The sequence below is a fragment of the Phaethon aethereus genome (genome assembly GCF_964289735.1).
Source record: "Phaethon aethereus genome assembly, chromosome: 20".
Classification (NCBI taxonomy): Eukaryota; Metazoa; Chordata; class Aves; order Phaethontiformes; family Phaethontidae; genus Phaethon; species Phaethon aethereus.
In genome coordinates this window covers 2,010,525-2,026,043 of record NC_138596.1, presented here as the reverse complement: position 1 = coordinate 2,026,043, position 15,519 = coordinate 2,010,525, and the positions used below count along the sequence as shown (strand labels likewise).

At 48.9% G+C, this 15,519-nt stretch overlaps 1 protein-coding gene across 1 annotated transcript in view; it reads right to left on the bottom strand.

Moving 5' to 3' along the window:
• Positions 1-1,107: 1,107 nt before the first annotated feature.
• PNPLA7 (patatin like domain 7, lysophospholipase) overlaps positions 1,108-15,519 on the bottom strand; it is a 123,498-nt gene continuing 109,086 nt past the window's right edge. Inside the window, exons 32-35 of the mRNA XM_082009091.1 lie at positions 12,794-12,901; positions 7,136-7,220; positions 2,576-2,679; positions 1,108-1,488 (exon numbers count right to left, since the gene is read on the bottom strand). Coding sequence (XP_081865217.1) covers positions 1,408-1,488; positions 2,576-2,679; positions 7,136-7,220; positions 12,794-12,901 — 378 coding nt within the window. The 3' untranslated portion in view covers positions 1,108-1,407. The remainder of the gene's footprint in view (positions 1,489-2,575; positions 2,680-7,135; positions 7,221-12,793; positions 12,902-15,519) is intronic.

Sequence of the window (15,519 nt, the reverse complement as noted above, 5' to 3'; positions counted from 1 at the left end):
TGATGCAGGGCTGGTAGAGAAGGAGAGCCTGTGCCATGAGGGAGGACATGGGAGAGGCGGCTAAATGCAGAGAACAGGTCACACTTCACAACGTTTACAACCGCCACGGTCCTCGGTGGAGCCACTAAACTTGTTTCTGGCCTCAAAGTTGTGCTGCGCAGCTCTGGTCACACCTGAGGCATCACCGCCGGCTCCTGAGGCACTTCACATCAGAGAGCCAGGGCAGCTCAGCAAAGGAGGCAGCTTTGAGGAGCGTCTTCAGTCGTCTGGCTGGATGACAAATCCCCTCAAGGCAACAGCACCTAGAGCTAGTGCTGGGCAGAAGAGTTTACATAAAGCAAGAATTAGTTTGATTATCCAGCCAAGTGGAGCTATCGGCAACGACAGATGTGCGACAAGAAGAGCAAGCACCGGGAGACTTCTGAACATGGTCCAACTCACATCGACTGCTGCAGCCCTCGGCGGGGGGAGAGCACTGGAGATTTCTTTCCAATGCTTGACAATACACCGAGTGACTCCTGCTGGGGTTAGGAACTGAAAACTGCATGTTTCTTTGCAAGTTTGATATAAGCAGAGGCAAGCTGGGCTCTCAGTTGTTGACAACTTTCTCATTGTGGGATCCAACACAAAGAGCCATGCAGACATTTTAATCCATCAGAATAACTTTATTTCAGAGGGCAAATACAGCCAAGTAGTGATTCCAGAATTGCTCGGCAAGTGTCAGCTCCATGATCTGTCAGTAAATATTCTGCTGATGGCTTGAGGATACGGACTGTATAGCTAGCGTTCACATTAATTGATTTCTTAGGTTTAGATTTCAAGTGAAATACATTCAGACTTGCTCCTGTCAGAGCACCGCTCACAAGTACGTGGTTGAAAGTCACTGAGGAGTTAATTACAGTTACCTGATTCATAAGGAAAGAAAGCAACGCTGCTGCTGCAACCCACAAAGCCCTCCCTCTCTCTAGAGCTGCTGCTAGGAGCCTTTTCAGCACACGGCAGGGTACTATCCCGTCATTCCTTGGGCCTTCGCAGTAAAAACAGCGACTAGAACATACAGCAGCAAAAATCAAGGCAGCATTTCACTGCATGTTCCCAGCACATTTCCCCTCTGCCAGTCTCAGAGTGATTAATAACTGGCTGCCCATACGGGCACCTGTAGGAGGGAGCAAGGCACACGTCAGCCACCCTTTTCGGGAGGTCCAAAGGGACTCGGGCGTGATGCAGGTATTTGTGCTTAGTGCTGGCAGCTGAATGCCCCATACCCTGTCTGGAGAAGGACAAAAGCTTGCTTAATTTCAACTAGGTGTTGTTTTGTTTTTTAAAAGTATTTAATAAATAAATACGGCTGCTGTCAGTACGAATGGGATGTAGCTCTCAGCCAGCAAGGTCAGATGCTTCTGAGCGCTAGCTTGGCTCTCCCGTGCTGCTTGCCTGGCTGTCCACACTGGGGAGACTCCTGCGCTGTCGTATCTGCATATCTTCATCCTGAAGGAGGAAAAAAAAAAAATAAAAGCACAAATTCATTCTTCATCATCCTCTCTGAGCTGCATAAAATCTGTCGTTTTCCCCTCCACCTCTTCTTTGTCCACCAACCATTACCCACTGTACATCAGCTCAGCAAGCAGAATCTTTACGCTCCTCACTCAAAGCACCGAAGCCATCTTACATCCTCACGCGTGCAGCGACCCAGGCCGGGCACCTTCCCAAACTGCTCACATGCTCCCACTGAGAAACTGTTCCCATGTCCAACACAATAGGCAGCTTCGCCTTTTAAACCTGCCGGCCACTCTAGCCAGAGTACGAGCGGCAGGGATACAACCCTTCCGGGCTTTGCTTCTCAGGCTGTAGGCCACATCATCTGAAGTCTGGCCTCAGTGCAGGTTTTCCTCAGGGTGGACCTGAAGTCCCACAGAACCAAGCAACTTTGGTTGGAAGGGATCTCTGGAGGGTGTAACACAATTTTCTGCTCTAAGCAGGGCTAACTCTCATGCTAGGTCCGGTTCTTCGGAGCATCTGTTTGGTTTTCAGGTATCTGCAAGGATGGAGTTCCCACCCCCTCCCTGCACAGCCCGCTGCAGTTCTCAGCCACACTTACTGGGAATTATTTCCCCCTGTACCCAGCGAGGATTTCCTTCAGCACAAGTTGTGTCTGTCACCTCTTGTCTTTTTGCTGTGCATCTCTGCTGCTGTCCTCTCCATAACCACCCAGCAGGCAGATCCTCTCTTCCACTCCTCTCCTCTGAGCTGGGGAAAGCAGCTCCCTCAGCCTCTCCTCGTGCCACACGCTCTCCAGCCCCGACCCACCTTGTGAGCAAACCCACGGAGCTGTGCGGCCAGGTTTTGCCACACACAGCACCGCTGTAGATGACTGACCTGAACAAGGTGAGCATGCATCATTTAGTGGCTATACTACACGAAAAGCAAACTTAATTTTGCAGTCCTCCTCAGCAAGTCCCTTCCAGGTGCTTCTCTCAGTATCCTTCCTGACACCTCCACCTCACACCCACCGCCCACCACTCACACAGGACTCGGCAACGACACAGGCACTGCCTGTTTCCGGGGCAGTTCGTACCGAGTCAGAGTCTTCTTCAACCTGGTTGCTTATGAAATTGATATAATCATCCTTCTGGTTGTCCAGAATTTCTTCCTCGTACTCAGTCTGGTAGTCTGACTCATCTAAAGAGAGGAGAGGGGAAAAAACACTGGTTTTAACTAGCATTCAGAGAGGCAGAGAAAACTGGAAGAGGAATGATAGCTGCCTCCGTTGAGCACTGGTGCGGAGCAAAGTGCCCGCTGGCCGACTCTGCAGCTCCGTGAACTGGGACTACTCAAATACAGATGCCGGCTCTCCGGCCAGATCACAAAATAAACCACGTCCTGTATGTGAATCCCAGAGCCCTCCAGATCTAAACAGCCTACAGCAAGAGAAGCAAACTGTGTTACTCTGGTGGGCGCCTGCTGCCCAGCCCAATGGGACACCAACGCTGGCAATGGGGAGATGTTCCCTGGTGAACGCTCTTCACAGAATCGTTGCCGTCTCCCACCCATCAGTCCAGACAAGACCCGTAGAACACCTTCAGAAAACATGCCTATGAGCTACCAATCTAAACTCCCCCGGACGCAGCGGTCACAGATTCACTGTAAACAGGGGCTTCCCGGCACAGGGTGAGCTCTTCCTGCCGCGAGACGGTAATTACGTGTCCCACAACCTCTGCTCCACCCAGCGCACCAGCAGCCGCTGCGGAGCCCCATCCCAACCAAGCGCCAAACCAAGGCGGGCAGCGGGACGCAGCAGGAGGCAGACGGCCGCCTTCCTCTTGCACAGTTTCTGGCACAAAGTTTTTCAGAATGCAAGTTAAGGCAGCAAAATGGCAGAAAGTTATTTTTGTGTAACACTGGCTTTTCCACCACTTTCATGAGTTAATTCAAGTCTGCTTTGAGCTGCTGAAGCAATACCTGTTTTTCAGCCCACTAGTGAAGAAAGTGGCTTGTGTTTAAACCGGATTCTTGATTAAGTATTTCTTTTGGGAACAGTCAATAGCATCTGCTCCACGCTGAAGACAACAGCACAGTCTGTTCCACAGCGTTTTCTTCTAACACGGTAACTACAACCAACTGCTAGAACATTAGGATTAAAGACATTTGGTGGTTTTTTTTATTTTTTAATATTTTTTTACTGTGGATCAGAGAATTATCATTAGTTTATACTAAAAACACCGCTGATAATCTTTGATAAAACACACCAGAGAAGCTGGAAACTCATCTGAACAGCAACAGACAGCACAAACAATAGTTTGCAGTTTACAGCTCCAATAAGACCGACTACCATCAAACCCAAACTCCTTGATTTTCCAAGCACTATTCAGCATTTAACAGGCCTTTATACAGAGAGTAAAAAACAAGAGAAGGGTCTCCTCTCACATCCTTCACACAGTAACTCCGGGTGCTGCAGGACTAGAGGGGAAGGGAGAAGGGAAGGTGGTCCTGCTGTCCCTAGCGATCGCCCTCCATTGCCCCCCTCCAGCCTGAGCGCCTGGGGCTCAAGGGGCGCCCGCTCCTTTCCACTACAAAAACTCCCAGAAGCATCAAGCAGGACCGGGGCCCCGTTGCCCTGCTCGACACACCAACACCCAAACACAGCAGCTCGAAAATGAGCTGTGGAAGGAGAGATTACACCAGGGAGAAGGTACCCGAGCCTGCCGCTAGCAGGGGGAGAGCGTTCACAGCAGGAAGGGCACCTTACAACCACTTCTCATGCCAAAGATCTTCTTTGTGATTCTGTAGCTTTTAGCGTTTCTTTTATAGCCCAATTTCTGCAGACAACACACCACATTTGAAGAAAATCGGTGCTGTGTGGCTAGAGGGTTTCTGTTTCAGTAGCACTGACAGACTTTGATGAAAATCAGGGAATCCCAACCTAAAATGCATTAGTGCTCCTTGACAAAAGTACTTTTTAAGCAGCAAAGGTGCAGAGGGTGACCTAGCGTCCGATGACTGTGTCCCTGGAGAGGTTTTGGGATGCCTCCTGCTTCAGCTGTATTGCAGCACCGGACATTTCACACCACAACTAACACATCTCTCTCCCAAGTCTTTTTTTCCAAACGGCTGTTGCTGCAATTGCTCTGCTACGCGATTTGATCTCCTTCAGCCATCGCGCGCAGCGAGCGCTACCTCAGGTCACACCGTGAAACCTGGCCGTGGGGACAGCCCAAAGCGTCGCTGCTTTGAAAAACGGGACATGCAACCTGCTGCGGGAGATCACCCAAGGTCGTGTGCACAACTTTGGTCCTCAGAAATCCCTTCCAGGTGAGAGCGTGACCAGCGGCGCGGCTGACCCCCCTTGGAGGGTGGGATCTGCGCTCCCCTGGCCACGGCTGCGTAAAACGCAATTAGAGCCGAACAAAGACAGAAGACCCCAACTGAGGACGTGCTTGGATGCGGAACAGAAACACGGCCACAAATACTGCAGTGGCTGAGCTGCGAGAACAAGCTTCTGTTCTCACTTCTACAGATGCTTCCCCACCTGCTCACAGCAGCGTACAGGCACCCCGGGTCCAGCGCAGGGCTTCGCCCAGCTTCCCGCTACTCAGCTCTTCCTGATGGACAGTCTCCCCTTTTTTTTCGTTTTCTTTTTTCCTCCCCTAATGGTCTCAATCATTGTTCTCAGTTTGCTCAAGAGTGGAGAAGAAACTTGGCTGCCCTTTTCCTCCCAAAGAACATACGGCTTCTGACCCGGAGGCTCCACCAACCTCTGCCCGTCAGGGCCCTGCACCCTTTGTACAGACACTACCCCTTCTCCTGGGCTTCATGTTCTGATTGACTGGGATCACTGTCATTTTCTTCCTTTAGAACAAAATTATTGACCTAATTTCTCCAACCAGCCAGAGACTTGTGGTATGCTGTCAGGACAGGCAGGGCTGTTCCAAATCCCTGCGGTCCGAGGTCTCACCCAAGAAGGGATTTCCAGGGGGAAAAAAGGTTTCAGCCTCTTTGACAGTGCCATTTCACAGCCAGGCTACCAAGCAGCACCCTGTCTTCCCACTTACAAGGGACAAAAGCAGTCAGACCTTCTTCACCGGCATCACTAGCAGACAAACCCAAAGGCTCACCAGCACGTACAAGGAACCGCCTGACAGCCGCAAGGCCACTGCCGGGGAGCACCCACCCTCCACCTGAGCTCACCTCAGTACAGACTGCTTCCCCGGATAGCTCTGGATACCTCTTTAGCAAAAGCCATGCCATCCCGGAGGCACTAAGGTGATGCCACGTTGAGAGCAACGCCTTTACCGCCACTGCCCACCGAAAAATGGGCAAGGTCCCTGCAGGCAGCGCATGGAGTCACCCGCAACATGAAGATAAAAAGGTCCATCAAGACACGGCGCCCACATGCACAACTCTCCCCTGCCATCCTCTCCCCTCCTCTGGAGTCTCTGCAACCAGCAGCTTTCACCATCCGCGAGGAGCACGCGGCACTTGCCCACCCCGACCCAGGGAGCCCCTCCTTAGCCCAGGATCTGCCACATCTACTTTCTGAAAGACGTGTCCCTTTGTTACGCTCGTGCTGGTGGCCTCGTCCAGCAGACAGCAAGTCTTCCTAATGGGGGCAAATAACCAGAAACTATAGAAAAAGGAGGAAGATCCGTCCCAGTACACAGGTTAAATCTTAGCAGGTCGTAATGCCTATGCCTTAAATAACCGTATTACATGAACTCTTCGTTGTTACTCACAACAGCTGTTTCAACCACATTTGATTAATATTTTCTTCATAAGGCATATGATTGCAATTAGCATTTCAAATTACCACAGGGACATCTCTACAAACAGTCACAGATGGGAGGACTGCTAACTTTAGATTTCCCTCTGCAAGAACAAGAAATCGGGAGGAGGGGGAGAGACTGTTTATGAAGAGCTCTAGCACTGGTGAAACGCTCGGAGATTTCAGGCCTGCAAAGCTCTGACCCTTTTTGGTAAACGGCCTTTACCCGGGAACGGCTGCGCAGGGCATGGCTGAGGCACAAGGCACTCGAGTGCCTTTGTGTAAAGATGCGGGAGCTGTTACCTGTTCCTCTTTGGTTCGCTAGTGCTCCCTGAGTCGGGAGCGTACGAAAGGCAATGGAGCCAGTGAGTCACTCCAGATCCTACTCACAACAAGAAGGAAAAATTCCTTCAGTCAAAGCTTTAAATCAGCCTCCTCCCATCTCAAAAGGACGTGGACCAAAGAGCGAAGCCATCGCAAGGACATGGGACAGCACAAAGGGAATGAAAGCCTGTCTTCGCAGGAGTGGCTCCAACCAGGAAACCACGCCGGACCACACCGGGAAGGGGCTGGCAGCGGACGTCTCACCATGGGAAAAAGCCCCGGAGGAGGGGACACGTGGAGGGGCTGGTCGGGGGCAAGCCTGGGCACACTTGCAGGCAGAAGCTCTGCATGAAGCAAGGGGACACAACCTGCCACTGCCGGCTTTGCTCAGCAGACGCTGGAGCCGGCAGCCAGCCCTGAACTGCCACAATTGACAGCATGGGCTGTTAAAAGCAAGCAGTTAGGCGAGGCACGCAGGAGGAGCGAGCAGCCGTCCCTGCCACGCTGCCCTTCCCAACGCTTCCGCAGCGCTGGCCGGATGACCCCACTCACCGTCTGCCACGGGTACTTTCACGGGCTCGATCCTGGACACGATTTCTGCCAGGTCCGTAAAAGAGGTGGTGGGACAGGTCACGTTCTGAAACACAGCATTACGTTTAGGTATGTTAGCAAGTATACACAAAATTCCAAACATTTTTATCATATAACTAATAATATTGAACAGACAGAAAGCTCCTGACACAAATCCTCCACGACTGCCCCCTCAAAAGCCATTACTCATCGGTGAGTAATTCACAACTCTCCTGATGCAGGTCTGGTGGCAGAGACGGGATTCCCAAGTGCAAACAGTGGGACAACCTCTAATGGCTCCTTCTCCATCCATGCAGCAAGAAGCCTTGTTAAAAATTTAGCAGTCTATAGAAAAGACCACAAAGGCAAGAACCGGAGGGTCTGGGCTCTGTGACAGATGGTGCTTATTTTACTCGTTTGTTCTCCATCACTGTTTCCTTATAAGAGGCACCGGCTGGGCCAGGTACAGCCCCCAGGGAGCTTCTGCCTTCCCTTGGGAGGAGCAGGAGCCCCAGTGCCCAGGTGGGACATGGCACGCGGTCCAGCCCCGAGCCTGCAGAGCGACGCCATGGGAGGCTGCACCGACAGGCGGGCAGCAGCCCAGGCACCGGGGTGACCAGCACCTGCCCGGGGACCCTGGCAAGCCGTGGAGCTGGAAGTGCCGCAGCGGGCAAGAGCCTGAGGTAGGTGGTCTGCCTGCAAGGAGAAATATTTCCCGCTGTAATTCCTCTCCCCTTTTCAATAAATCCTTTCTATTTTTACTCTGTCTCACCCAAGCAGTGGGTTAAGCGTTCTCTATTTTGAGAAGTTGCCTGCTCCAGTTTCTTGTCTAATAAACCCCAAACTTTGGCATTTGAGAACCGCTTTGGTCTTCCTGCACGCCACGCCGTGAGCAGCCCTACCTTCCTCCTCAGGGCCCAGGCACAAGGTCACCAGATGGAAGCCTTGAACACCCCTCACCTTGTTTTAAAACCAGTGATTTTAGTTAGTACAATAGCAACCCCAGAGGAGAGAGATGGGGAAGAGCTGGCGGGGGCCATGTTATCGGCACTGGGCTGCCGGGAACGGCTGCGACAGCCGTCTTTCTAAACGCCCAGACCTGCCCACGTACTTCCAGACAGGGCAGTTTCCTAACACGGGGTTTTTATGAGCAATTCTTTGCTCTTCTGGAAAGAGCACTGATACTATGAATCATACAGCCCCCGTGGGGGTCACAGCAGAAGCCCATTACAGCTGCAGCAGATTGCTCGCACTTGACCTTTAATCCGTAACTAACTTTTGATGTAATTTAGTACAGCTAACGCAAGGCGCGGATCCAGGACAAACAGCTGGTGGGGAGCAGTGGACAGAGAAAAGCCCAGAGGGAATTAAAAAATACCTGTACGAAATGAAACAGCAGTAGCTTAGGACACACACTTTAAAATATACAGAAGTCAGGAAGCTCAGCAGCTCAGTTTGAACATTAAGGAACCATCAAGAAGGGTGAGTCAGTCCGGTCTCATTTTGAACATCTGACCTGAATGCTCCCAGTGAAGTGTATACAGAAGGCTGTTCCCCAGGACAGGGAAAAAACCATCTACGTCTTCATTTTGCGCCATATGACTAAGCGAGGGATATGTGCAAGCCCTGACCATCACGCAGACACAGCAACGTTCGAGGCAATCGCCGCTACTCTAAAAACGTGGACTCGTGCTAAGCGGGCAAAGCGGCTGCACCCAGCACTCGGGCAGACGCGCCAGGCTGCCCCCGGGGGCACGGAGCAGGCAGGGACCGGCTTTGGAGGGTCCCGGGCACTGTGTGAACAGTTGAGCAAAATCCTGCAGCGACCGTCGCCAAAAGGTGCGTCAGGAAAACCACCACCAGCTCACGTGCGCCCGCAGCCGAGTTGCGAGGACAGATGAGCATGAAGGCAATCGTGAGCGCGACCGTATCCGCGGGAGCGTGTTACGGCCGCTGACGTGCGGGGTCCCGCCTGTTAGAGGACGCGTGCTGAGGCAGCTGCACCCCAAAGTCTTCGCGCTAAGACTGGAGTGCCGCTTGTGGGAAACCGGGCATCTTCCCACGCTCCCTCCGACGCTTTGCGAACAGGAATGTAAACAATTCCTCTTCCTACTTCTAAGGACAAAACCACACTCCCATCAGTTAACACAAGGCAAGGAAGAGTCTCAGATTCCTTTGAAACCTACTCCAAAACCTTTCTGCTGATATATTTTTTTTTCCAAGGAGGAAAGTATTCTCTTCGGCACAATCTTTATTAAATAAATTAGAGGAGAAAGACAGTTACTATTGTAGTCTGATAGATTATATTTAGCTTTGACTATGAATAACACTTCAGCAGACAAAACTTCCCTGAGGAAATCCAACTAATGGTATTGCATTATTCTGCGCTGAGGAGGGGTAAGGGTTGTTCAAGTGAAGTTTATGCAAGGTTCCTGTTGTTTCTGTCTTCAGTATTTGCATTTTTGAGACAAGATAAACAGTGACTGAATGATGAAAAGAAAGGAAAAGTATCTAAATGATTAAGTACCTGGAGTTGTAAGTAAAAATTCAATGCTTACGACATGGAAACAAGATGATAAGAAATGGTGCTCAGCTCTCAGGTGTTGAACACTCCAGAAACAGCTGAAGAACTAAAACATATAGAGCATCAAAACCTTCACTAAAGAAAGGCAAGTTTAAAATATCAGCTGTTATCCCTGGAAGATAACAGAACTAAAGGATTTAAGTGACTCTAATGGACTAAGAAAAAAAGACAAACATCCCAGTGGGAGCCTGCAATACTTGTTGTTTTGTAGAAGTAAATTTACTGAAACAAAAGTCACATGAAAAAAAATCTTGGTTTTTACTGGACTCCAGAGTTTTCAAAGGAAGAGCAGATGATCTCCGAGATCCTTGGAAGTACAGCCTGGAACTGAGCCTTAGCATCAAATTTGGGGGAACGCACAAAGCTGATGGTTCCTGCTCGGTAACCCCGGCAGTTTAAGTCACTCTCCTGAACCCATTGCTTTCATACTCTTGGCACCTCAGCAATCAGCACTTTCTGCCTCGTTACCAAATGCATACACAGAAATGCAATGACAGCCTATGTCTACAATGGGTACGTGACATATTTGATCTCCAGGACAGCTGAAGGGCCATAAAAACCATGGTAGATTGTGGTAAATGTTCAACATGCTGCTTGATGCACAGCTATTATATCGTGATTTAACTGAAATATTAGTCTGAATTACTGTAGCCTATATAATGGGCAATTTTAAAAGAAGTCTTCTTTAAAAGAAGCATTTATTACATCAGTGAATATGTTTGAGCTTATCACCAGTTGGTGATAAAAGTTGGAGGATGAAATAGGACATAAAACCATTTCTGAGACACACACAATGTTCCCTCCCTTGGCATCTCCTTGTATCTATTAATACACATAAAACAAACATGTACCAGCTTATAACTAGTCTGAACACAAGGCGTCAGAGGCAGAATGGGGACTCGTCTTCTGCAGCGTAGACCAATGTATCTCCTAGTCCGGGTCATCTTCCCAGTAAGAACAAGCCGATGGGTTTTGGGGCTCCTCAGATCACCAGCTGTTTCCCATAAAGCTCAGTCCCTCTGTGCTCCTCCCAAAGCCACTCACCCTGCCAGGCAGCTTGGGGGGGATTTGGCTGACGATAGGAAGTCATCAGCGCTGGTCCCCCTTGGCTCCCTTCACACGGCTGGAGCCGAGGGTGCCATTCATCTTATCCCAGTGGAGACATCTCCATTTCATCAAGTGATTCACACCCTACAGAGGTTCATTTCTCTCCGGTGACAAAGAGGGGTCTAGGGCAACTAGCTCAGGTGTGGGCATCATCCACCCCGCGTTGCTGGGCTAATGCCCATCCCTGCAAGTACCGCCCTTCCTCTCCCCTTGCTCACGCCATCTCCCTGCTAGCGCAAGTGCCCTACCACTGATCTCTGGAAGAGCTGCAAATCCTCAACGTCATTTTTCACCGCTACTGCCTTCCTTTAGTGAGGCTCACTACAGTTATGATACATTTTGGCAATCACTTAAAATATTACTGCTCATTTCCCTATCTCTAAAAGACAATAAAGATGAATTATTGGGTAAAACATGAAGCCTCTTGTAGCACTTGGGTTTTAAATCAGGGGAATTCAAAGGAGGGTAAAGATAATAAGCCAATAGATTATAATATTGTACCCAAGTCCTCAAAAAGGTGATAACTGTTTCTTAAAAACAACTGAAACTTCCCCACCAAGAAATTCAGTCAGTCCACTGAGTTATGAACCAACTCTAGAAGCTGACCTCAATCCTTAGACTGTAAAACCAGGAGAATTTTATCCTACTTTTAAGTAGGAATCTTAACGGGACTGTAACCACACAGCAACACTATGTAGCCTGTAGATTTACCATAATCAGGCATTTACCAAACTGTACATGAACTGCTCGGATGTGCTGAGGCAGGCAGAAGAAGGTGAGTGAAACCTAGTACCTCGACAGCGCTGCAAGCTTCAATGACTCAATGACCTCGATGACTGCGCTGTGAAATGCTTTTTCTATCAGAGGAGTGAGGAGGAAAAGCAACAAAGCAAGAAATCTATGGATTTGCAGGGATTTTAACTCTTGGCTAAAAACACAACTCCAGCAAGGGTTTAATTCAGGTTTTCTGGAAGCATCTGAGAGCTATTTGAGTCACATCCTGAAAGGCAGCAATGGCCGAGATGAATGCCAGCGATCCCGATTCACGTCCTCACCCCTCAGCACCGGGCAGCTGGTGGCAGAGAGCCACTGCCCTGGCAGACCAGTTTCTAGCAGCAAGAACAATATCCAGGCACCACTTAGAGTTTGTGGCACAAGAATAAATGAAAAGTAATTCTTAAAAGGTTACTTGTGCCTACCCAGCATTACTCAATGAGGCAGTCCACGCGCGCATTCAAGCGATGGGTACAAATGGGACCCCTCACCTGAAACCACGACCATCCGCTCTCTCAGGACCTGCGGGGCAGAGTCACAGCCCCCACTCCAGCGCTCGGCGCAGAGGGCAGCTCAGCCAGCAGCATTTAGTGCCCTCAAGACCACTGATGCAGGCAGGGAAGGCGAAGAGAAAGGTGGGTGTGTAAACACGTACACATCAGCTACGCGTCTCGGAAAGTGCTGGTTACTGGTGAGCATCCTGCCTTGGAGAACGATTCCAGGTTGCAAACACGGTATCGATAACGTGTTGGAATGAAACGGGAACAGGACAGCCACCCTACAGAGCGCTACATCGGTTCCTGGGGTTTCGGAGACCCCATCGTACTTGCAGAGGAAATGGATGGATCTCTGCATGGGCACGCAGGAGGGATGGACAGGCAGGAATCAGGGATCAGGGCTCGGGCTGTGGCCCACTTTGGCCACACCTGTACCTGATGATCAAAGTGCAGGACCTCATTCTTCCAAGCTATGGCTCCAGGAAAGAAGTTTCTGAAAAACTCATCATACCTTTCCTTGCCTAAAATACAGCATTAACTAATACTGGCATGCTCACGACAAGGACTTGAGGCAATCGATCATTCTCCTTCACACCCCCGAGCAGTTTCTGGGCAGTACGCAATCTGGCGTGCATCAAGTAGCTCTTGCATAACAGTGCATTTAAACCGAACACTTACATCAGTTTTGGATTTGCAGGTCTCTTGCCTGTCTCTCAGCATCTTGTCAAGAACTCCACTCCTGCACCAAACGTTAAATACAGTTTTCCCGTGCTGATATCCCACTTCCTGGGGAAAGAAGAAAAAAAAAAAAAAAAAAGGAGAGAGTTGGGGGAAAAAGTAATTAATAATTATAAAAACCATTATGTCCCATCATCTGCAAATTAGTAGGAAATCCAAAGGTCTACCCCAAAGCCAGAATGTACTTTTACTACCTTCCAGCCTCAGCTAGATAAGCTGGTCAGCCTAAGAATTAGGGGAACGATTAAGCAAACAAGGTGCTATTTTAAGTCCAAACGCTAACCTGGCCTTTGACCCCCCAGCTTGCGATGAAAAGTGCCACCTGACACAACTATTTTTACAGCAGTGGCTTCAAGCAGGCTGTTCACGGAATAATGCCATATAAAGAGAAGCTTAGGGCACATGTATATGCCTTTCCAGTACTGGTTCTTTCTGTGGAAGAGAGTATTAACTAATTTGTGCCTTTCCCCCCCTTGGCTCAAGTCTAGCAAAGAAAAGTTACCGTAGGGCACCCGCTTCCAAAATCTCTTGCAATGAGTTAAGCCAGACAGCGCCGAACATGAAAGCCTTAGTTTGCTGGCCCATGGACAACACCAAACCCACAAACTCCACGTTCCTCTAATTTAAAAGCATAAAGAAATTTGCACTTGGAATAACAACATGGCCCCATGTCCTTAGCATGGAAACAACTGGAAAAAACAAACCGAATGCTCCAAGTTTTACTCTTTTTCTAACAAGACAGTAGAAATGGTGTTGAAAAATCAAATCAAAAGGACAGGGCAACAGATGTCGGGAGTCCTGGATCCTATTTCCAGCTCCTGCGCTGGCAGCACGCACTAAACTTCGGGCTTGCTTGGCAATTCCGCGTGCTGGAAGCAGCCCTGGATGAGCTGGTATTCTCTCTCCTCTGGTTTTTGGACCAGGGTTCAAAGCACAGGAGGCACTCAGGCTGGAATTCACCTCTCATAATCTATTGCAGCTTCTCAGCCCAGGGTGGATGCGATTACTCAGGAGGAAAAGGGACTTGACAGATCTACAACTGGCTGGGTCAGGTTGATCCAAAATAACTGCGAGAACCTGAAGCTTCGGGAAATGACGTGCAGCCCACTTAGTGCTCAAGGCTGACACAGAAGAGGGGTTTTCACAAGAAGGGAGGATTTTTGTACTTTCGAATGTGCTGAATGGTTATATGATGCCCATTTCTATTTTCAGTAAAATCCAGGTACACAGTTGAAATAAAAAGACCCCACTACTTCACAGGCTGCAACGGTAAAGGAATGCCTAGGATGCCCTTTCCTTTAAGGTCAGCACAGTGTAAAGCTTCCCTGTGGACAAAAGTTCTTTAGCTACACTGCAGGGAGTGAAAATCCTGCCCCTCAATACCTGCAGCGTCTCATGCCAAGAACTTGCTCACAGAAAGTGACATCTTTGAGAAACAGGACTTTTCTCAAGTTTTATTCCACTGAGAAAAATTTGCCTGGTGTCTTTAAATCTCTTTAATGACAGCAAATTAGGCAGAGACGAACAATGACTTGCCAGCTTACTATCTGTTACTGTGATGAACTACCAGTCCATCAAGGTTTTCAAAATGGCCAGGGCACTCCATCTAGCAAAGATGACTATTTATCAGCAAAGTCGCAGATCCGCCATTGGCAGACAGCACTGTTTGCCCAGGAGCTATGAGACACCAAATATCCTTGAGAAAATATTTATATTGGGGAAATCAGCTGGTGGTTTGGAATAGCTGCTGTCCTAAGGACTCTCTCAAACACCAATCTGCAAGGTTAATTGTATTACTGGTTTTGTTTGGCATTTATAAGACAGTATTAGTGAAATCAACCTGCAGCCTAATGAGTATTGTAGGTTCTCACTACAGCTATAAAGGAGATAGACTGAGAGAAAAATTGGTGGTGGGTTTTTTTCCCCCCAGCCTAGGAGAAGAGCAAAGCTATGAACATGGAAGATGCTTGCATGGCTGAAGCAGGCAAAGAATGGAAAGAGATAGTAAAAAAACTTCCTTGACAAGAGGCAATGAGCCAGAACTGCTATCGTTACCTCAACCTGGGCAGGGACTTTTTTGTTATATCACTAAGACAATTCAGCTGCACATCTGGCGTCAGTTCTTCCCATGCTGGTTTCTGATACATAAACAAAACTAAGTCCCAGAGACACAGTACTACCCTTTCGTGACAAGGTACTACCCTTTTTACAACGTCCTTCCACTGACATTGCTGCCATTTTCCTGATACCCTATCAAGGGCAGAGGAATTGTGGATGATATGTTTTATTAATAGAAGTGTTGAAACGTTAACCCAGCCAGGTATTTTAGCACGTTGCCCTATTATTTAGGGCATTTTAGCATTTCAGTGATTCACAGCCTCCCCTACAGACTGCTTCTTCAAATCTTTCATATGACAACAAGCTACATAATGAAGGGAAAGAAATTACACCATTTGACAAACCCCAACTACCCAAAGCAGCTGAGACACCCAAGAGTTTTTACCAAGCAGCTGAGCAAGAACTGTCATGAAACAGAGCGAGGCAACTGATCCATTCACAGGTCATTATACAATAAAGATTACTAACTCGATTTCCGCTGTTAATCCAATCTCACAGTCGTGATATCATTCCACAGCATTATTTAATGTCAATTATTCACTCTGTGC